This window comes from Pecten maximus, chromosome 2 (genome assembly GCF_902652985.1).
Source record: "Pecten maximus chromosome 2, xPecMax1.1, whole genome shotgun sequence".
In the NCBI taxonomy this organism is placed as follows: Eukaryota; Metazoa; Mollusca; class Bivalvia; order Pectinida; family Pectinidae; genus Pecten; species Pecten maximus.
The window spans coordinates 45856191-45881001 of NC_047016.1; the positions used below are offsets into that span (position 1 = coordinate 45856191).

Consider the following 24811-nt stretch of genomic DNA (forward strand, 5'->3'; position numbering starts at 1 on the left):
TGAAATGTCCATTTTTAATGAGTTTTGACTATAAAAAATAGAAATACATGCCGATATTCAAGTGTGGGATTCAATCTGAAGGGATCCTGGATGCTGTGATTGTATTTTGATACAGTTGTACATTGACATGGGGTGTTTTTATGATGATTTATATGTTTTTGATGCAATTCTATGACAACTGCTTTGGGCTTAATCCCTATCACAGCAATAGGGTTCATATAGGCATTTTACATTTCTGTTCTTTTGTTTTAGCTACTTTTTTTTTAATTATAATTAATCCATGAATGAATATATAACCAAACAGTCATGACTTTATGTAGATCAGCCATCATCAATAACATATATAATAACTTATTTAACTATATAAGTATAATAAACAACTTTATTGAATTGTAAATGCCTCACATATACATGTGCATTAAGTACAAATTGGCAAATCACCAACCAGTAACAACTTCTGGTCAGATTTAAATGCAAGTGAATTTTCGAGGCAATCTGCCCCTTTATCAAGACACAAGTAAATTACAAATGATCACATACAGACATTGAACAGTTATACAAATTTGTTGAAACAATGCAGGTACACAGAGACAACAAAAGGACAGAGTATACATAAACAAAAACAACAGATTGGATATACCGAATCACAATATAGGGAGACTAGATTATGATACGTATTACTTCGTGTGATAGATAGGGTCTAGTAAGTAATAACGACAGTATGGTCCAATATAGGTACTGGATCCTAACAAACAATGTTTGCTGGATGAGAATATAATATTATTTTGTTTGTTGCTTTAAGAAATTAATTATGCATGTATTTGGTATATTCTGACAAGAATGACTGTCACGTTGACGTTTTTGTGGAAGATTCAAAGTAGGTGATCCTATTTATGCATAGGTATGTCAACCTGTTAATTGATTTAGGTGCATTGAGTGCAGAGCGCACATGTAAACGTTGTGGTGTGACTTAGCTGCAAAGTGATCTCTCCAATGTGATATTGTATTCAAATTATTCACAAATTAACATAGAAATGCAATATAATTAAGTTTACTGAGCCTGGTCTCTTTATCACATACTTAATGTACCTATGAACAAAGGTAAAATAAAAAAAATAACACATGTGATCGTTGATTAGTATATATATATATATATATATATATTAAATAACATTGGAGTTAAAGGGACATTCCTTCGTTTGAATAAAGCGTATGTCGCCAAAAAGAAACTTAATGGGAAGTATTTATTTATTCCAAATAGTAAAAGTTATAATCTTTAAATTCATACTGCAATTTTACTCTGAAGGAAAACCAAAGTTTTTAAGTATTAAATCATAAAAATCAGTAATTACCGTAAAGGAAGATGGTATTTGTGTACGAAACGTCATTTTTCTGTACATTTCGGTGTTGCTTTCATTACTGGTAGGCACAAAAACTCATATAATCCTCATTCAGGCATAGATCTTATCAATAGAAAATTTTCACATTTCTGATGTCCGAACAAAGGAATGCCCCTTTAAGGTTATCAAACGTATTTATAAATATTTTGAATATGTCAATAATTTAGTCTTATAGTCAAGTTGCCAGAAGTATGACATTAATTGAAAGTAGAATTGAACAAAAAATCAAATGTAGAAATACAAATAAGCTATAGTACATTGACACATGTTAAACAACACACAACAAAAAATTATCTTATAATGGGAAAAATACTCTACAGGATTCTAACCCATAACACACCAGTGCTTTGGTAATGTACTGCTTAGCCTGATTCGTCAATGTTGACAGTCTGGTACATTATTTAAAACTGTTGCATATATACACGTATGAAATGCATGTATTTCCCTATATGATTATAGACTCGTCTGCAATCAATATGCTATTCAAAGTTCAACATGTCAGCTCATTCTGATCGGACTATATAATGTGTAATTGTAGTTGAAATTTTAAATTAATCAAACATGTACATGTACTAATGTATACATGTATACTAGTTTATTTTCACCACCACACAATGCATAGGCACATGATTTAAGAAAATATAAAAAAAAAAAATATAAAAAAAAATAGTTACTATAGAACTTTCATAGGCACCTGTTTTGTGTTGAGAGTTGTCTACCCTGCCCTGCTAGATTTGGACAGCAATATTTGGTTTGTTTGGTTTGTTTTTGTTTAATGTCCTATTAACAGCCAGGGTCATTTAAGGACGTGCCAGGTTTTGGAGGTGGAGGAAAGCTGGAATACCCGGAGAAAAACCACCGACCTATAGTCAGTACCTGGCAACTGTTTTGGACAGCAATATGGAGAAACCATTTTATTACAACTTTTAAGTGATGTTCAAAGTTATGGTTTTTGACATCCATTTTTTTTTTTTTTTCTTTCTTTTTAAATTATATTATATTTCTCACCTGAAAGAATATTCCTACTTTGGTGAAAATAAAATTTTAAAATCTTTGTGTGTAACTTCAAACTGCCATTGAAATCCATGTAGATGTATAATTACCACACTACATTGTACTAGTATACGTATGATATAAATGAATTAAGTATGCTGTATTTGTTTGTTTATAAAGTCATCAAAAATCTTTACATGTTTTATAAAGCTTTGACTGCCAATGTGAAAGATTTCTTGTTGTATTCAATCTTCAGGTTGCATTGAGGTTTAGTTTTGAGGGATCAATTTTGTCGTGATCTTTTGAGTTTCCTGGTGATATATGTAAACAACTCATGTTTGATCTATACGATTGTTGTGTTCATGTTTATTTTGTTTTCCATCATGTGATACTGATGCTGCCTTATCTTTGATAACTTGTACTGTTATACCGGTGCTGATATTTCTCGCGTTGTGCAATATGTCCATCAACTTTGTGTCCATTTACCATAATTTATCGATGAATAAGATACAAACATACCGCCATGATCTTGCTTCCTTTAATGTACAACTTTGTGTTTTACCTCATAAGTGTCACGTTTTTTAGTCAATTTATCATTTTATCTTATCAGAATCACAGACTTCCAGATTACATGTACAAAATGTATGATTATATCATGACATCAAAATGGAGACAAAGGATGAAAATATCCAACAAGACGTTAATAATAAATTGAAATGGAAATCTTAGGGGGGGGGGGGGGGGGGGGGTTGTTACCCCCAAAAAAAATATGTAATAAAAGAAATAGGCTTAAATTTGTTTTAATTTCATGTATATGAGATTTGTGAAATTTTTTTAAGATTATTTTAAAATTCTTTTGCCAGTTTTACAAGTGTCATATGTAACCGATATTGTGAAGTTATAAATTGTGATATAAAATTTCATATTATCTTATGAAACTGCTTCAAATTAAATGCTTGAAAATTATATTGAGAGATATGTTTTTCATAACATTCACAACCAGGTTTGATGATGGGATATTGAATTTGTTTCCTACCGTGTTGGCTATCAGCCATTGTTTGTAAGTCAATCATATTGATTGCAGATCGGTAGGAATTCTAACAAATACAATTTTACTCCCTGCGAGTCAAAATTATGTTAACTCACTGGACTAAGCATGATTATGATGATAGTTTTACATAATGTTTTAATATACAATTTATCAATATTGATACAACTCTACATTTCTATAGTCACAGTGGTTAATAATAATAAAAGAATGATCATTGTTTAGACCAAAAGTCAACAGGTTTGATAGAATCTTTGTTTCTTTAAAAAAAACAAATCTATCCATCATTCTTATATCCAAAAGAGTAATTTGTAAAATACTTAAGTGGGATGTCATTGAACAAGTTGAAAGTTAGTCAGCCAAAGCAACAGCTGTAAAAACTATGATTTAAAAAAAAAAAAAATTGTGTTGTGGTATATAACAAATTTGCTTTTAAAAGAAAAAACAAAGTACATACAATCATTCAATTTTGAGTAATTGAAATTAAAATGAAGGTTGTTTTCAAAAATATTTAGTTTTCATGATCTTGACCACAACAATGACAGTAAGTTGATTTATTATTGACCCATAATTACTTTAATGTTTAGAGAATAATATTTATACCCCCTAGTAAGTATTTGTGAAATATTTATATAATTATGCTTTTATATCAACTGTATTGCATCAACTTACATATAATGTGCGAATATATTTCTTTATAATTTTGCTACACACATATTGTATTAATTAATAAACCATATTAAAAATATACAAAGGTGAAATTGTGTGTCTTTTATGTTAACTGTTGAGAATGCTGGGTGGTAATTTGAGCTCTACCGGTGGACTCCAAGTTTCTGAGGTTTGCCATTATCCTCCACACCAGTCAGAGTAGTGGAACCTATTCAAACTTTTGAGATTGCCGAACGCTCTGCTGGTTGACTGTACATGTACGTCCCCGAGATTTGTCGTTGCAATATAATTGGTACAACAGTTAATTTTCTCTAAAACTTGGCAAAATACAACAAAAAAAAGAACATCTATCCATGGTGATAATTATTGCCTCGAGACCAATTTTTGATAGCACACTTATACTAATGATAAGTCTGATAAATATTGGAATTTTTAACGAAAATACATGAAAGTCCAGGAAAAGAAATCTCACAGCCACAAGTTCTTGCCCAACTTTCATCATCCATCACTCTCGTGTATATTATATGTATATGGCTCATACTGTGACAGTTCACAGAGATAAATTACGTATATCATTTAGAATGTTATCTGCAACAAAACATTAGCATTTGTTATGTAAATACACGGAATTTGTATTGTAGTAGGCGATTGACTCCGGACAGACGCCGGATAAAATGGCCCTAACAATATTAAAATACAGAATTGAGCGTAAGGAGGATCAAATACAAAAGAAAATCTGAAAAGAGTCTGTAAACATCGAAAGATAATTTGCTTGTACTGTATATGAAAATTTCCCCTTGAATTGATTACTGGACGTTGATCTTAGGAAGCTGGGTTGTTGTTATTTGAATGGTGTGTTCCCTGAACGCCTACATATTTAGAACAATAGGCAGAGACATCAAAGGGAGGGTAATTATAGTCTGTTTCATACATGTTCTATATTTACCTAGATATTGTACCTGTAGAAATCATTTGACAACTAAAGAAAACCAAAACACAATTAAAATTAAGCATATCAATTTTAAAAATTCTATAATATAGTATTAATCACATTGATATAGATAAGTTATACAAAAAGTAAGAACATTAGAATTCTAAAAGTTATATCTTTTCATAATTTGAAAACAACATTATCAGAATCTTTATTATAAATTGAGAACTACAATTATACACGTTAATGTAAATTTACACATTTTGATAGGAATAACATCATTAGAATCTTAATTATATAGATCACTAGAAATGTACATGTATGCTAATTTAAAGATACACAGTTTGAAATATCACTATTATAATCATAGAATATTACATGTTAATATAATATCACATATTTTGATAGGACTATTAGAATCTTACATTATGTTTATATCTTATAATGTTATACAACGGACCAAAGTGAAATCAATGAATATACACAGAAAACTGTAACAGGCATGCAAATACATGTATACATGTACACATTTGGAACAAATCTACAAATTTATTATCAGAGTGTAGTAAAATACAAATACGATAAAGCACTGTCCATGTTACATCAGTACAACCTAAGTGAAGAAATTCGGAGGCTGCGTCGGTGTAGGATATTATATGGTTCTCCAGTCTCTGTTTCTGAAGGACAAGGCGAGTGTCAATGTTTCAGTATTTCCTGGGTCGGGGTCCAGCGCGACATTGAAATATAGTTATCTCATTAGTAGCCTGGCTGTATGTCCTTGAATGTCCGTATAATTGTGAAGGTGTTAGGATGTGTATGGTGTACAATCTTTTTGAGTTTCCCGTGCCAGGCTTCTAAGTGGTTGGTCGTCCTTCAGGTCCGTCGTTGTCGTAGTGGTTCCCAACTGTCTCCCTCTATCCACTGGTCAACAACGTAGTCTGTGAATGGCGTAACGTCAATGTGTAGGTCAGCTTCCTGGATGTCCTCTTACGTCTTCTACTTGGTGTAGTGGTACAAGTGGCAATACAGCTGCGCGGCGAACCAGTCTCCTATAGTGTCGTCGTTGCATCATTGGGTGAAATGGAAAAGCATCCCTTGATGTTGGTCCCCGGGAAGACGGTGAATAGGTCTGTCCTGATGTTGATGGTGTACATCTGTCTCATAACCTATTCCTAATAAAGTTAAAGTCTAACTGAGTATTAGCCAAAGATGGTAATAACGGTATGAGTACAAACAGTGGAATGATAGTCCTGATGATAATTTTGAAGTTTATATAGATACAAATATCCAAGTGTCACGCCATCCGTAGCCTGGGTTACATTAACACAGCTCATCATTTTTACTGATCTCAGTAAAGTGAGCGGTTTTTACTTAACAACATCATTATCTTCAGTTATCAGATATCAGGTATCAGAGAGGCGTTCAAATGAGAAAAAAGAACATTTTGATTATAACTTGTATTAAGGAAAAAAGCAAAGTATTTGATATAATTTTTAGTTTGATGAAATTGATAGAATTATCAAAAGGTATTTTATGATATCAATTTCATTGAATTATTAATAAATATTAATTTCAATGAATTATCAATTAATATCAATTTCAACGAATTATTTATAAATACTAATTTGATAATTATTGATATTTAATAATTTGATCATTATTAAATTGTTTAAATAAGTATTGACAATTATCATGTGCATAGTTAATTCTAATTTATTGTATTTTTGTGCAGTATATTCATTGAATATTGACATTTGATTTTGATGAGAAATTCAATGAAAATTACAGGGAACATACACAGGTAAAACACAGGTAACAAAAGTGACTTCACCAGAACAGACTATAATTACTGTACAAACATAGTCAGTAGGGTGTTATTTCAAAATGTAGGCGTTCAGGGAATCAGCCATTTGAATACCCCAAAAATCAACATTTGCTTGTATTATTTTGACTGGGCGTTTAAGTGTATAATAATGCGAGGTGTTCTATTTTAAGTAGTAACTGGATACGCTCGACAGATTTGATACATATTAAGTGTGCAGGAAGAGAGGTTTTGTTTACCGGGCGTTTAAGTCTGCTGAATCTCAGTCGTTGACTTTAGCTGTATTAACAGTGTGAGGAGACAGGCCATATACTTTGTGGTAAGTTAATGATAAATATATATCAATATCCAGAATAAGTCCAGAATGACGCTATTCCATCCAGTCTCATTATCGAAAAGTGGCCATGTATAGCATGCTCACAAACTACATGTACTCGCCTCGTCTGTCAATACACCCCCTATATTAGCCCGTGTTTCCTCTTTCCCTGACACCATGTCTGGCTAACCCTAAATATGATTGAAAATTTGATTGGAGAATTTGACAGACGAGGCGAGTATACCTGTGCTCAAACCACTAGTTTCAGACACTGAAGTTTGCCCCGTCTCGATAGCTCCTTTAACAGTCAAGATATTTCATTGTAAAATCATTTTGAAATTACCATCTATATTTCGTATTTTCAAGTAACCAGGAAGAGATATTTTGAAGCACACCATTAATTTATTAACGTCATAAATACTTTATTTCTTGAGTTATAACCAAGGAATGACAAAAACGGTTTGTTTAGTGAAGCTTTAATGCAGCTTTCATAAAATATAATACGGAATGAAAACATATCTAAGATAGATTTTATCATATAACTTGGAAAGCTTACCTTTTGACAGGTTAAACTTTAAGGACATTATTAAACGGGAGGAAGCCATTTTGTTGCGTCATTTGAATTCATTACCTAATGTCAAATGTTATGGCGTCAAAATCAATTTCCTGGACTAGCACAGCAAATGAGAAATGGTATATTATACTAATGATATATACATGGAAATTCACTGAATATCGGGCTTAATGTGATAAAAATATTGATATATATGTGTATTGTGTCACAAACTGTTCGTTAAAGTTACTAGATCGGTAGGTATATCATATTTGGGATATTTCGAATATTTTCATCTCATTTTAAGCTGTAAAAATCAAACTGGTAAGATTTTTGATATGGATATTTTTCTTTAACATACAGATATTTGGTGAAATTGGATATACTTGATCAGAGGTTTCCTGATGCAAAATTTGATTTTTTTTTTTTTTTCAAATCATTTGGTGTAGAAGTTATTCAAGCAATATAAAATGTATTCAGATTTTTACTGTTTCAAAAATGAAAAAAAAAATTAACGAACGAGTTTTTTGGGGAAAATTTGTTTTTTGCTATGTTTGTATATAGGTCTCTGGTTTGACGCAGAATTTATATAACATTATAACAAAAACAATTCTACGAACACTTGATCACTGCCCGTGGAATTTATATAACATTATAACAAAAACAATTCTACGAACACTTGATCACTGCCCGTGGAATTTATATAACATTATAACAAAAACAATTCTACGAACACTTGATCACTGCCCGTGGAATGTATATAACATTATAACAAAAACAATTCTACGAACACTTGATCACTGCCCGTGGAATTTATATAACATTATAACAAAAACAATTCTACGAACACTTGATCACTGCCCGTGGAATTTATTCAGCTTGTATTGATTCAAAACTGAAAAAGAATTAGACGGGCATTTTTGGAGAAAAAATGTTCACATTATGGAAGTATATTTCGATAATCCTTGTTATTTACTAAACGAACACAACAGCTGCCGTTACGTAAAATCAGAGATATCTGTATATATGTCTCTGGTAAAATCGGCGATTATTTATATAAAATTTTGAGGAATTTTCTGCAAAAACTCGACCCGCTAGTGCCATTGGACTTTATTCATCTTTTTACTGTTTCATAAATAGAAACGATATGACTAACATTTTTGAACAAAATTGGTTCAAGTTATGGTTATATATTTCGATAATCCTGCTACAAACACACCGTCTGTTTTTCATTCAATGTGGCTGTCGGCAAAACGAAACATAATATGATGTCAGTCATATGAATCAATTGATAATTTTACCTAAATTCAATCAATTCCGTAAATGAAAAAATACATCTCCCCTTCTGTATGCTGCATAACTCGAAGCTGAACGACTTGTTACCATACGTTGCCATTCCAGATGAAAGCTACGATAAGGAAGGAAGTGGACAAAATGTTAGAGATGGGTGTTATAGAACCTTCCGATTCACCATTCGCTTCCCCGGTTGTGATTGTTAGCAAGAAAGACGGTACGAATCGATTCTGTATAGACTTTCGTCAGATCAACAGAGTTACTGTGTTTGATGCAGAACCGATGCCCAACGCTGATGACATAGGTTGGCGGGTCATCAGTATTTCACACGTCTCGATTTGAGTAAGGGTTACTGGCAAGTGCCAATGGCGGAGCGTTCCAAACGGAAGACGGCATTTACGACCCCAGTGGGTTTATTTCAGTTCACAGTGATGCCGTTCGGGCTGGTTAATGCGCTAGTGGTGTTTCCCTTGAGAGATGTACTTTACCCTCTGTCCTCAAATTATACGAAGTAATAAAAAGATTAATAATTATATATAATCTTAGAATTTGCAATGTTGAAATGAGGACTTTCTCACCAAAACATATACATGTATATTTTCATGTATGAATAAAAATGCCATTTATAAAAAAGAAATATTCAAATAATAGGAGGCCCTAGGATGGAGCCCTGGGATACTCCTTTGATGAGAGACATCCACTCGCTAGTTTTGTCTCCCGCTCTCACCCGCTGTACTTGTTCTACTTATGAGACTAAGAGCCTCAGTTGATAACCATACGATGAGAGCTTACCGAGGAATAGGTCATGTGACATTCGAAGGCCTCGGAGAGAACCATAAGTATGGCCCAGACTTGATTTTTACCGCCCAGAGTCTGTAGCCAGTCCTACAGTATATACTCAACAAGGTGGACTGGCACCCGGAACGATTCTATAAGCAGATAAAAAATAAAATTGAAGATTGCTGGTCATGTAGGGTTCTTTCAAATCTTTTGAGATACTAGGAAGCATGCTGACTGGTCTATAGTAATATTTGTCCAGTGGATTGTTAAATATCTGAAAGTTTCAAGTATCCATGGCAACATTAGGCAATGTACACCGGGTCAAACTTACATGGATGTGGCACTTTCTAACCTTGAGAAGTCTTATAAACTCGCGTTTACTTCAAATGATTTTTTTTATATCTACAATATCGATTAAAACAAATTCACTTTCTGTATATATATATATATATATATATATTGTCACGCATTCTGTTTCCATTCATATTAGGTAGCTTACTGAGTCTATCACGTCCTTCCTTCTTGGGGACATAATAATGTTATCTCATGAGCCTAGGCATAATTAAGATGGATAATCAAAAATATACGCAACAGAAAGGGGTACTTGACTGACATCGCTATTTAAACCCACTTCGTCATTAAAATTTTAAAAGTTCAGCATTTACAGGTTTTTTTCATGACGAGGTGTGTTACCTTTATCATTAAACAATACCAATCACTTACAAGTAAAGGGACGCAAACAAAATGGTGGCTGCTTGTTTAGGACGACATCAACTAGAGATGAAATACATTTAGTGACGTCTGTGTAAAAAAAACTAAATGTATTTCATCTCTAGTTGATGTCTAGCTGATGTAATTAACTGAAATTGTATATACGACACTCTATAAACTTGACTTACATCACATACGTCAATTGATCATTGTTTTGTATTTAACTCTATTTTTAGTTACTCGCATCTGGATCTTTTATTTGTTTGTATTTTACTCTATTTTTAGTTACTCGCATCTGGATCCGGCGGAGTTGCTGACAAGTATGTCGTATCATTTATTCCATTGTCTGCTGGCTGCCATTTTCCTAATCACGATATTCCAAGGCAGAGGAGCCTCGGACAGTTGTCCTCATCCATGTTCGTGTACATACAAAGGACAGATAATTGAAACTTTGGATTGTTCAAATCTTAACTGGGAAAGCATTCCTCCAGAGTTTATTTTCCCGCCTTCCGTGATTAATATTTCGCTTGCTAATAATCTCCTTGTTGTTCTCAATAATGGTACATTCAGGAACCTGACAAATCTCCAGTCACTGGACATCTCTTACAACCGTTTGACAGCCTTGGAATACTCATGCTTCGAAGGATTGGAATCATTGATAAAACTTAAAATGAGCTTCAACAATCTAAAGATGACAACAGGTATTTACGCTCCGGGAATATTCCGATATTTGAAACATCTGAAAGTTTTAAGTATCCATGGCAACATCAGGCAATCTACACCAGGTCAAACTTACCCGGATGTAGCACTTTCTGATCTCGAGATGTTAGAAATATTGGAAATGGACGGATTAACAGATATGATATTTGGACAGGGGTTTCGGAAATTAAAATATTTGACCGTTCTTGATATGACAGCAAAGCGTGGTGACGGTTTCTGTGAGTTGATCGACGTCTACTACACAACGTTTAGCAGTTTTAGCGATTCCTCACTTTCCGTGTTGAAGTTGGTACAGTGTAATATATACCGTATAGCACCAGGGGCGTTCTCAATGCTTAAACATCTAACCGAATTAGACTTGTCTGACAATCATCATATTGCATTTGACGGCATGAAGAATGCAAGCTTTGGATTAAACCTAACAAATATTCAGATTTTGCGTCTAAATGCCATTAACAGATATAGCAATCCCTGGACGCTTCAGAATAAACATTTTGTTTATTTCAATACAACAAACCTCAAAACGTTGACGTTAGATTCTAACAAGATCACAAAAATTGAAAAGGACGTTATAGAACTCCTTCCAATGTCTTTGGAGAATTTATCATTTCGGAAAAATATTTTAACAGATGGAAGTTTCTCAGTAAACATCATTCGCTTAAAGAATCTTGTAGTACTTGATATAAGCTACCAGTTGGCTTATCGTCACGTGACTGCTCCAATATATCCAATCCGGAGGAGAGAAAACAAAGATGACAAGAAGGAGAGAAAATCTTTCAGGAGTGCCATTACTGCATCACCTTCCTTTACAAAATTTTGGGATGTTTCACGTCCACAGCAAATTGCCACCAGGTCAAACCAATACCTTTCCTTCCGTCCTGACAACCATACAGTAGACCATGATTTCTATTTACCAATAAAATTGCGGAAAATCTACGCAAGCCATCTTAAGCTCGACCCTTTAACTATTCCAGCTTTTACATTCAATTCAAATAATTCTTTAGAATATTGCGACTTGTCGTCCAATGGACTCCATGCCTGGTTCGGCAAATTGTCAGGTTTACACTCCTTAACGATGTTAGATTTTCCTATAATGCAATGTTTCGGTTGGCTCCGGATTCGTTCGGTGACATGCCTAATTTACATACCCTCTTCCTGAATGGAAATAGACTCGGCGTTACTATAATGCAGGACACGCATTTTCTGACATTTTCCAACCAAACAAAATTAACCTATCTGAATTTGAGTGACAATAGCTTAACTGATCTTCCAGAATTGATCTTTGCCAAACAAACAACGCTTGAAAAGCTAGATATCCACCATAACTTTTTGTCGGCCATTAATTTTCGAATGAAGTCACTAGAAAAGATAAAAGAGATTAATCTTTCGAATAATACAATAAGAAGCCTAACGCGTGTCAATATGGAGGAGATTGATTATTTAGTTAAGCGGTCAAACTTCACCATAGACTTGACCGGAAACCCCCTGCAATGTACATGTGATCAGTTAGAACAACTTCGATGGATGGTGGTTACTAAATTCGTGTTCCGGAACTTAGAACGATACACTTGTAAAGCCAACAATGGCAGCATTGTCAGTCTTGGTGCGTTGGACGATATGGTGGGACAAATGGGAATCGACTGCATAACAGGGGAGGTAATTATCATTTGTGTGGCTGTGTTTTGTGGACTGAGCTTTATACTTACAGTAGCTGCTCTCGCCTACTACAAGAAGTCTCGACTTGTGTACCTCTTCAGTGTAGGCAGAAAACACATCAATCCATTAGGAACAAATAATCCAACAGGAACAAACATTCAAGATGGCGAAGAAAATGAAGAACAAAAGAAATTTACGGTGTATGTGTCTATTGAACCCTCCCGGCTAGTGAATGATTTCGTCTTCCAACTAAAGGAACATCTTCAAACTAAAGGCGTATCTGTGTGCATACCAGAGTTAGATATGAGAAGTGGCGCGAAAGAGAATATATCTATCGTTCAGGCCATGAACAACAGTGCATGTATACTAGCTCTCATTGACAACGCCTACATGACGTCATTTCATCGTCTTTTCGAATTCGAGGTTGCTGTCATTGAAGGAATTCAGAACCGATTTAATAATATTGATTGTTGTTTTATTAAAAGACTTGGACAGCAGACATCTGCAAATGAACGATTTCGTTGCGATGTACTGTCGAGAGAACCATTTCTTTGATGATCGTCGGGGGCAAGAAAGATTATTTATGGAATTAGAAAATGAAATCATAAGGTACAAGGAGTTTACAGAGAGAAAGACATAGCATTTTAATGTGACAAAGCTCTGCATTCAGCTCGCTATATTCACTTAGGGAGTGGCAGATGGATGAAGGGTTGTATAGTTGATGTCATAAACCCATTTGGAAACCTCCCTTGTTCCTTGTCGTAATCAATGTTTACCTAACGTTTGTTTTATAGGAAGACAGTTGTTTTGTTGTTGTTGTTTTTTTGTTATTTGTTAAGTTGGTAAATATTTAGTAGATAAGTGTGATTTTCTTAAGATCACATAATCCTATAAGTTCACAATCAGATTTGCAATTTATGTTTGATTTATTGTACTTTAACACTGTGTTTCTGTGAAGAAATCCTAAACAATATAAATAAATGTATCATATTTACATGAACTAACACAGAAACAATTACACTGACTTATATACATAATAAGAGAGCCCGGATGACCTCTGAAATGCACATTTCTTGGGTTCGCGATTTAGACAGAAAATTCGCGCGTGAAAACAGGAAGGTACTTTTGTTCATAGACAACTGCCCCGCCCACACAGTCGTAAACAATCTGAAGTCAATAGAGATCAGATTTTTGCCCCCGAACTCTATCTCATTCCTCCAGCCCATGGATCAGGGCATCATTATAAACAATTTTAATGTGTTTTATCGCGAACTTTTGATTCAGGCTATGCTCAAAGCAATGGACAAAAAAAAACATAAATTTGTCGTCGATTTAGCTTCAGCTATAAACTGGATTTATCGTGCATGTGGACTTCAGGCTTGTTTTGGAAAGGTAGGGTTTAAGTCTGACCCGGCAGAGGTCATTATCGAAATCGACCAATCAGACGACATCCTAGATGACATGCCATTGAGCGACTTGAGACGAGTTTTGCTGGACACACCTCTTACGGAATACATCGAAGTTGACTCTCAGTTAACATCGCGCAAGACATTCACAACTGACAAGGACATTGTCAGGGATTTGACAGATACCGACGTTAACCAGGACAGTAGCCAGGAGAGTGATATTGACGATGATCCGGTAAGGATTCGTGAAACAGCAACTAGCGCTGTCGACAGAGGGTACGTGGAGAGTAACGCGGATGTACCACGGGGGATTGGCATGATTTTCCAAATGATAGTCCATATATATATGTATTATAGTGACAATGTCACAAAGTCACTATAATATATACATATGTATCTATATGGACTATCATTTGGAAAATCGTGCCAAGCCCCTGTGTGATGTACCGGAAACTATTTTCACGTTTATTCGCCAGCTTCATTCATATATAGCCAAAGTTAAAAGAAATAAACAATAACAAACAACAGTAGAAGACTTCTTCAAGCCAAAGTAACTTTCTTTGTAAGAAACTGTTAAAACATGTTGTGACTAAATAAAATGTTGATTGAACAATATTGTGTTGTTTGACGTAACGATGTCCTAAAATATATTGGCCACATGTTGGACCTGGTTATATTGAAAACCGGTTAATTTGAAATATTTTTCCATTCCCCGAAGATTTCAATATAACGAGGTTTGACTGTATACGTAAATAGTGTTTGCTTGCAAATTTACAGCTAGCCCCTTTTCTTCAGCTCGAGACACGCAATGATCACATTCACTATTCCAATTGCGGTTTTAATGTATGCACGCCCATGAGAAAACTGCCGACATTTAAAGGGAAAAAACCCGCGATTCTATCAAAAATCGATAAAACTAATCAAAATGTAGGTTTATAGGAATAGTCATAAAGCCTACTTCTACCAAACAGCTGTATATAATTCTGAACTTACTAGCCAGCAGTGGACACCCATCTCTGGAATTGTGATTGCGCGATGAAGCGCTTGAATAAAGATAATGATATGTTTGATATTAAATCTCTTTATTTATTGTTATTTATATTGATGTTTTATTATTTGACCTAATTACTTAATGCAAATATGCTTTAATGCTATTTTTAGTGATTAAACACTTGATGTCTTTGTAAACAAGACTAAAATCCGTTGTACTATAGTATACACGATAAATGCTTTTGTTTGTTTCTTCTTTTTTTGTTTGTTTGTTGTTGTGTATTTTACAGTCATAAAATAAAAAGACTATACCATTCATTTAAACGTAACAGGAACACGAAAGAAACGAGCAACAATCGCCAGAGGAGGAGACGGCAAAAACACAACAATAGGTTCAGAGGAGGAGACGGCAAAAGTTAGGTTAAGACATTTTATTATTGTACTACCCGTGAATAGGTTCCAAACAAATGTTACAACATATATATATACATGTATATAAACATTGCTGCCCTATATAGAATAGTTTTAATCGGCTTCCCATCAGCGTACAATGTTCCTCTCTGCAAAGTACCAATTTTACAAGGTGAAACTGTTACGAAAGCAACATAAATATCACTAGGTCCAGAAAGGCTTCAACTATTTCTCATTGATCAGAAATGAAAAATCAAAAACAAAAGAGCGGTATCCCACAAATCGATGACGTCACCACGATCACTTCTGTTCCATCACCGACATTCTTCTCATCGCCAAACACTGCAAGAATCTGCAAGAAAATGATTTATAAATATTCAAATAACAGATTGGAAGTAATACTGACGTACATGTACAATAAACAGGATAGGTTAATCACGTGATACAGTTTTCGTATTGTTGAAAGTGAAATTAATGATGTGCATGTTATGATTTTGTGAGTAACGGATGACTGGGTAAGTAAGGGGACTGACTCCCTATCCGACTATGGGCGGCCGTTTTCAGGATAAAATACAGACACTACTTAAGTGCAAAAAAAGCCAAATGGCCATTATGTTCTTTTGACACTTACTTACTTTTTTTGGGAAATAAATGCAACTGTATTTGACTTGAATGCAAAGCTGAAAACCAGAGCTTGAAATTGTGCTGGTTGAATTATTATGTCACACCCCAAGTATTGATTAAAGAAATATTCCTATTTTGCAAAGAGTATCACATGTCATGGCGAATATCGACATTTCCGGGAGTGTAGCATAATAAATGGGATTAACTGTAACATTTATGACCAAAATAATGTAAACAGTGAAGGAATAAGGACACTTCACATGCTTTTATGTATTAATTTAGACATATTTACAATTACAGGAAATTCATAGTAAAAAAATATAAAGTAAAAGTCTCCTCCCCCCGCCCAGGCCTGATAATGAAAATGGATGATAATCTAGAGATAAATTTATTACAGCCTTAAGTGTCACAGTAAAATTTTGCATTGAAGTGTAAAAAAAGTTTTTTGCACTTAAGTGTAAAAAAAAGGTTTTTGCACTTAAGTGTAAAAAAAAGTTTTTTGCACTTAAGTGTAAAAAAAAGTTTTTTGCACTTAAGTGGCAAAAAAGGTGCACTTAAGTGTAAAAAAGTTTTTTGCACTTAAGTGAAAAAAAGTTTTTTGCACTTAAGTGGCAAAAAAGGTTTTTGCATTTAAGTGTAAAAAAAAAAATTTTGCACTTAAGTGTAAAAAAAGTTTTTTGCACTTAAGGTAGACCGACCCTTCTGTGACGTCACAGACATGAGTCCGGCGATCCGGCAATCCGGCGTCCGGCAATCCGGGCCCTTGATTATGTTCACGAATAGTTACACCTGGTTTAATTTTCAATTCAGCTGGGAGATAAATGTTTAGGCCTACAGCACGATGCAGTCAAGAGGTGAAGGGGTCAGGTTTGTAAAACTAAAAGACTAGATAAGGCTTATGCTTTCAATGAAGTGAGAACATAAATTAAAGATGGTCCATTGAAAACAAGGACAGCGCCGATGTATCACATAATGTGCCAATGTGTGACGACCATATAACGTTAGTTACAGTCTCGGCGGAGACAATTTATATCAAGTCAGGAAGAGGTTAGCACATCTCCAATTTATGGCAATGTAGAACAAGAGGACACTTCATGGCGCACGGGCCGACGCATATTGGAGTTGGGGACTTTAGCCGATGCTCTAAAAGCATGTGCACTTTGCGGCAACCAACAATTATATATATATATAATTACTTCATTATGTACTCCATCTGTCAGATTGTATATTGTTAGGGGAACGTAAGTTCGGCCTTGCGCACTTTACATGTGATATATTGTTATTCAGAATGCGAGGTAGTCAACCATATTCCAACCGCGGGTAGACACAGATCAGAAAAAGGAGGAAACGCATGGGACGTAAACACAAAACTTGCAACATGCATTGATGGTATAAAAGATCTATATAAACTCTCACGAAATTTACGTTGACATTCGACAATTTTTCAAAAACCTAAAACCCGTGAAATTGATGTAGATGTTAAGAGCCTTTTTACTCATATTCTGGATATATTATAAATATTGTATTTAATTAACTGTAGGCTTATAAAACACGTTTCTTGTGATCGGTCTAGGCTGGAGATTTCACTCCATGGGGAGCTCTCTACAAGGTTCGAGCAGTTTTATAAATAGATCATAACAAAAACGGATGACGGATTGACAATCACAAATTCGGACCCTTTAAAGAGGTATGTCCGTGAATGAATTGTAACGAGTTTCATAAATGCAAAAAATACATGAACAAAAACCATCAAAAGGCCAACTCTAGTAATTTCTACATCACTACCATGTCAGCAAATTGCGGCGCCCGGGTGTTAAACTCAAGAGCGTCTTGTTGCCACAGGTGTAGAATACGGATCCAATAAGACTTGACAATGTCAAAATATATAATTCCGATAAACTGTGGAAATTACAGTCATTTCAATCGCGGATTTTGCTGTATATGTTGCATAATTCGTGGATTGCGGCATAATTTGGTCATACCCGCCTACAATGTGGGCGAATTAGCAAAAAATGAGAGGTGGTTTTTTTCTGTCAGTTATCCTTGCAAGTTATAGCCAATTTATCATTTTGTTCCGTGGTCGGGTTATTTTCCTTGAAGGACATCATTATCACATCAAAAAAGAGAAAAAATATCCCAACCGTTCTTCCGATCTCGTCTTCGGCGTTCATTTTCTATAGAAATTATCGTTGCCCGGTGTAAAATTCATCGACGCCCAGGTGTAAGCACCGGCGTCCGGTCAGTACGATTGAACCGGCCGGTGAGTAAAGCCTGGGGTCGGGGTTCGATGACGGTGGAGGCACACTACTTGCTTTTCTGTTACATCGGTTGACCATTCCAAGTGCAAGCTATATGAAAATGAGAGGATTCGTTGGGGATAAAACCTGGGTTAATGTGTGTCCGGAGCGAACTCGTTTGAAAAGTGAGGAATAGTGAAGCAGGTTTTAATTGTAAATAGGGTACATAGTGATTTCAGGTGGGGGAATTTCCATTAAGTCAGTCGGTAGAGCGACGGAGCAGTAAGCAGAGGGTCGCGGGTTTAACCCCTTGTGGAGGCACTAAATTCGCTTTCCTGTTATATATATCATGAAAATATTGTTGTATCGTCTGCCCTTTTACGTTGTTAGTAGCAAAGAAATATGGCAGTAGAATACTGATGCCTGCATTATTAAGTGCACAATCATTTGGAATCCAACAATGCAAAGTAAAGACAATGAAATTCACATCAGGACAACGATGGCCTGAGGCTATAGAAAACCTGGTCGGTCTATGTAAAATTTCTTAGTGTTGGCCCAAATGGCTATGAAAAGTTTGAGTCCTGACATACATTACAATTCATGTAAACAACATTCCAATATTTTCTGACAAATGATGATATGAAATCAGAGCTTAAAATAGAGTTGTTTTTTTAACCCATAATAGCGTGTTATTACTGGATGATGCAAGCGTTTGCGTGACAGTAATGCTACTTTTCAACAATATGTTTACAAAATGGGTCTATGGAAAAATGACTTGGGCTATGGGATTTCAATTTTCTGTAGACATACTGTCTAAGGAATTTTCATATATACTTTCATGTATAGATGTTTAGATGTAATACATAGTTATGTTACAATGTGTTTACATGTTTAGATTTAGATTTTTTAAAAAGGGGGGTATAATCACCTATTATATTTCGGCCTAGTTTGTAGCATTTTTGTGTGTCATTCTTTTAAATTAACCCCCCCCCCCCCCCCCCCCCCCCCCCCCCCCCTAAAAAAAGTATAAAATCTGAAAATGTGGTAGTATATACATGTTACGGTGAGTGATTACTGTCATAGCTGCGCTCTTCTAAGGCTTTGCCTTCATTCAAATTATATTATCGCATAGGTTGGAACGCTCGACACTCGAGCAACATTGTTTAGCGCTGCAAATGAAGCATGAAATATCCAGAAAATGTTAATTGCGTTTGGGAAATCAAACAAATAAAATTCTTTTAAGAAAAAAAGAAAGTACCAATAACATAGATTACAATATAATTTATGGAAGAAAATGGTAAAGATTTAACAAAAAAAATCATCAATCTCAGATTCCAAAATAACTGCTCTAATTTGGTAATTTGAGCCATACTTGAAGCACAAGTTTTGGTGTACCAGCAAAGTAAACGGCCATGGTGTGAAAAGTAATATGGTGAGGTGTTATTTTTATTTTTTTTTCTTAAAGCATACATATGAAATTTTTAATTAAGCAAAAAAAGGGGGGTCATTTTTCTGTTCATTTTTTCAGGAAAAAAATAAACGTGTATTTTTTAAAACAATTTTTCACTAAAAATAACCGGCTTTTCGTATAAAAATAGCCATATTTTGTTAACCACCCAAAGAATCTTCTCTTTTTTTTTATAATTATGAATGATATTGCTCATACTGATGATATAAATAGGATATAAACTTCTTTTTATGCTTCAGGTGAATATTATCGGGGAAAGATAAAATCTACCAAAACCCTTAAAAATATGGGTTCAGCTATTAATTAATACGTATCATTATGTGGCCCTGGTAGTAAAACGAACGTGGTGACATATGTTTTTTATGTGCTTTTTGTGATAAGAGCATAATTAACATTGAAATACAAATAAAATTAAGGAGATCTATCAGAGGAAACCCGAAGGGTCGGTCTACCTTAAGTGTAAAAAAAAAGAAGGGTTTTTTAAGTGGCAAAAAAGGTTTTTGCACTTAAGTGTATATTATAAGTGCAAAAAACTTTACCTTCCCCCTACAGAGAAACATACCAATTCATGCTCATCTATTACCCAGCAATGGCCAAGTTTGCAGTATTTGGGAGCAGCTATGTTACTCCTCTTGAGAGATATTGTCATGGTGACCTTAAGGAAAATAATGATAACAAATGTGTTTTAGAAAAGAAAATATCAAAATCTCTATTTGTTGGGTAATTTCCAAAATGCAAGTAATATATAAAAAAAAAAATTATAACTGTCAAAGTTAGTATTTAAATTTAATTTCCAATCTTGTCCACTATTATGAAATGTTATATTTATTCATACTATTGTTTCTTATGCAGGTTCCTGGCACTGTCAGATTCTTCGGGAAGGATGGCATTTCCGATTCGATCACAAGACAATTACTTAGAGACTTGATAGAGTACAACCCTGATGTTGTACTCATCCAACTAGGAGGAAATGACATCTCGGCGACATCATCCCCAGCGACATGTTCCAGAGACTTCCGACACTGCAGGTGGACCTACATCATGCTGGAATTCAGGGGGTGTACTTTTCAGAGATTGTGCGACGTGGTAACTCTGACAAGTCCCCCGGCCTGACAACGACCTCTTTTGAGAAACAACGGAAGAAGATAAATGAACAACTGCTTACTAGAGGACTTTGACTGTGACCAAGTGCATTTCAACAACTCAGGACTCAGGACCCAGTTCCATGCTTTGAGACGACCATTTTTTGTATAATTGATTGAAATTGATAAACATCTTTAATATGTCATGTTATGCTTTGTAATTTATAATATGTTTCAAGCGATTAATCTTAAAAATGTATAACTATTAACTAGGATCATTTCATGATAATCATATTTTATTTTATTATTCAATCAACTTTATTGATTGTGAGTTAGAAATGTAAACATTATGATTGATGTTGTTTCCATTATCATCATTTTTTGTCTGTGTCATATTAATATTTTGATTTCAGATCTATCTTTTTGTGTATATAATATAATAATATAAATATCCGATTCCTTTTAAATGTTTAATTCCTTTAAATGTTTTGTGTACTACTTTATTGTATATAAAACTATATATCTGCCATTGATAAATATATATAACACAATAAATTATGATTAGTTTTCATAGTTGCAGTATATGGACTGTATTAATATCTTTGTTTTTTATAAATAAAAAGTGTTTAATAGTGTCCAGATCTGGTTTTGTTCATTTTGTAAATGTAAGGGTTATGCCTTTAAAATACACAATTAAAAACAATTTTTGGTAAAAAAAAAGGGGGGGGTATTTCAATATGTAATAGAAACAAAACACTGCGAAATAACACATTTATAAGCGATAAACACCTTTAATACCCATTCTGGTCCAGTTTCATGTCTCTATGAGGACTTTGTAAGAGTTACTTCCCTTGAATTGACCTGAAATTACGATAGTTCATAGTTCATAGTATTCGACGTCCTTGTAAGCTTGTGGCTTCTGTTGACGCATCTTCATGGTTGTACACTCATTTGCAGGTTGCGCAGAGGACACGTATACAACTTTTATATATATACATTAGTAGCAAGAAGGTAAAAACTTTACTGGATGATTGACCCAATGCTTATTGAGCCTAGATTTCAAAGTATTAAGGGACGGGGAATCTACTACTGATGTGGGAAGTCGATTCCATGTATTTACAATCCTATTTTTAAAAGCTTGTCCCCCAATATTAGTGTTGTACCTAATCTTTTTAAGTTTTTTGGAATTCCCTCTAGTATTGAGGTTATCAAGTGTAGGTATTACTTGTTGGTTTGATATGTCCAAATTGTTAATCAGTTTATAGGTTTGAACCATGTCTGCTCTTAATCTCCTATATTCAAGTGATGGAAGTCCCAGATGACGCAGGCGTTCTGGATATGATAGATCTTTTAGTGATGGAACTAATTTAGTGGCCCTTCTCTGGATGTTTTCTAGAGACATTTTGTCTTTCTTTAACATAGGAGACCATGTAGTGATATTTGTTTCTAAATAGGGGCGTACTAGTGACTTGTAAAGGTTTAGAAACATTTCTACATTTATACAACTAAATGTCTTGAATATTAGGCCCAAATTTCTGTTTGCCTTTTTGACTACTGTGTTTACTTGCTCACTGAATTTTAAATTTTTGTCTACAAGTACACCGAGATCTCTTTCACATGTTACTTGATCTATTTCATGTCTAACACCTAGTTGTGTTGTTTCATATTTGTTTTCGTTTTTTTCTCGGCCCAAGAATAGTCGCAGATGCTTGCACTTATCCGAGTTTAGCTCCATTAGCCACTTATCTGTCCATTCCAAGACTTTATCGATATCACTCTGGAGAGATGTTCCATTATCACCTTGAATTGATGGTTTATATAGCTTGGCATCGTCGGCGAACATTTTGATCTTGTTGCATAGTGAATCCTGTACGTCGTTGATATAAATTAGAAAAAGTAAGGGCCCCAGTACACTCCCTTGTGGAACTCCACTGGTAACATTTCTGGTGGTTGAGTGCTGTCCGCTTACAATTACTTCCTGCGTCATATCCTTGACGAAATCTTGTATCCACTCCAAAAGTTCTCCTTTAATACCGTACCCTTCTACTTTTGTTAACAGCCTTTTATGTGGGACCTTGTCGAAAGCTTTTTTAAAATCTAAATAAATGGCATCAATTTGTTGGTTTTTGTCCAGGGCTTCTGTCCAGTCTTCCAAAGTTTCTAAAAGTTGTGTTGTACAAGATCGCCCACTTCTGAATCCGTGTTGATTAGTTGATAGTAGTTTGTTGTCTTCAAGATGTTTTACAATATTATCTCTAATAATTGATTGTAGAAGTTTACCAACGACTGATGTTAAGCTGATGGGTCTATAATTTCCTGGATTTTTTTTAATACCTTTTTTGAAAATTGGTGTGACTAATGCATGTTTCCATTCAGCTGGCAATTTCCGTGTTTGTATCGATTTCCGAAAAATAATTTCCAATGGTTTGATAATCTCATTAGCTGTTTCTTTGATAAGGCGGGGATGAATTTGGTCTGCGCCTGGAGATTTGTTGGCTTTAAGTTTATTTATGGCTTTTCATATTTTTTTTTCTGTGATGACAAGGGAACTGATGGTGTTTTGTGTCCGGGTGGGAAATTCAGGAGGTTCGTTTGGGCCTTCGTCGACAAATACACTGGCAAATTGATAATTCAGAGTCTCTGCTTTTTCCTTGTCATTAGTTGTCAATTCTCCATTTGTTTTTTCTAGCTGTGTAACTTTATCTTTTGTTTTTGTTTTTTTGCGGACGTAATTCCAGAATAATTTGGGATCGGACTTGATTTTACTGGCCATTTGCTTTTCGTAGTGATGCTGTTGGCTCCTGATCGCTTTGGTTGCTTTGTTTCTAGCATCTTTATACTTTTTGAAGTTTTCAGGAGATTTGAAGTGTTGGTATTTTTTCCAAAGAGTTCTTTTTTTCCTAATCACTTCTAGCGTTGTTCTGTCTAGCACATGGGTACCTTTCATGTTGCCTGGTCGTTCTTTGCTCACTGGTATATGGTGTTCAGTAACTATTGATAATGTATCAGCAAAAAATTTCCAGGCTTCATCCAGGCCCATGTTGTCCATAACATCCCAAGTTACTGCTCGGAGATTGTGGCGTATAGCATTGTAGTTTCCTCTGTTATAATTTTTCTTTGAGTTTGAGGGTGGTGGTTCTTCACTAAAACAGGTGAGTTTAAAACTTAATGACAGATGGTCACTGAGACCTAGGCCGGCATTGTACGAGATGTTTTCTATCATATTTTCCTCGTTGGTAAAAACAAGGTCGAGCAATGAGGGTTCATTTCCTTCTCTAAAACGGGTAGGTTCCCTTACATGCTGGTATAGAAAGTTATCCATTGCTAAATCGAGGAATTTTGAGGCAATGTGATCCACTCCTACTGAAGTGCTGAATGTTGTCCAGTTAATTTCCTTAAGGTTAAAGTCACCCGTGATCAATAGATGTGATGGTTTAATATTTTGAACAGACCGGAAGTGCTCTACCAATTATTGGAAATTTTCTTGAGTGCTGTTTGGGCTACGATAAATACATCCTAAAAGCAGGGAGTCTTTACTGCTTAGTTTTACTGAGCACCAGACTGATTCCTGATATTCTAAGTTGTCAATCTGAATACAGTTTTTATTGTTTTTAACATAAACTACAATCCCCCTTCTACAGTTTGAATCTGCGCTATTGTTGAACTGGTTGTAGCCCTCAATGTTGTAAGACATAGACCAG

At 34.7% G+C, this 24811-nt stretch overlaps 2 protein-coding genes across 2 annotated transcripts; both read left to right on the top strand.

Moving 5' to 3' along the window:
• The first annotated feature begins 7076 nt into the window (after positions 1 to 7076).
• LOC117322258 (toll-like receptor 4) lies at positions 7077 to 14908 on the top strand. The gene is made up of 2 exons (XM_033877061.1): positions 7077 to 7182; positions 10802 to 14908. Exon 2 carries the CDS (start codon positions 12335 to 12337, stop codon positions 13445 to 13447), a length of 1113 nt encoding a protein of 370 aa, XP_033732952.1. The 5' UTR covers positions 7077 to 7182; positions 10802 to 12334; the 3' UTR covers positions 13448 to 14908.
• On the top strand, positions 13943 to 15708 carry LOC117343402 (tigger transposable element-derived protein 6-like). The gene is made up of 2 exons (XM_033905747.1): positions 13943 to 14574; positions 15579 to 15708. The coding sequence occupies exons 1-2, from the start codon at positions 13943 to 13945 to the stop codon at positions 15706 to 15708; spliced, it is 762 nt and encodes a 253-aa protein (XP_033761638.1).
• Positions 15709 to 24811: the final 9103 nt, after the last annotated feature.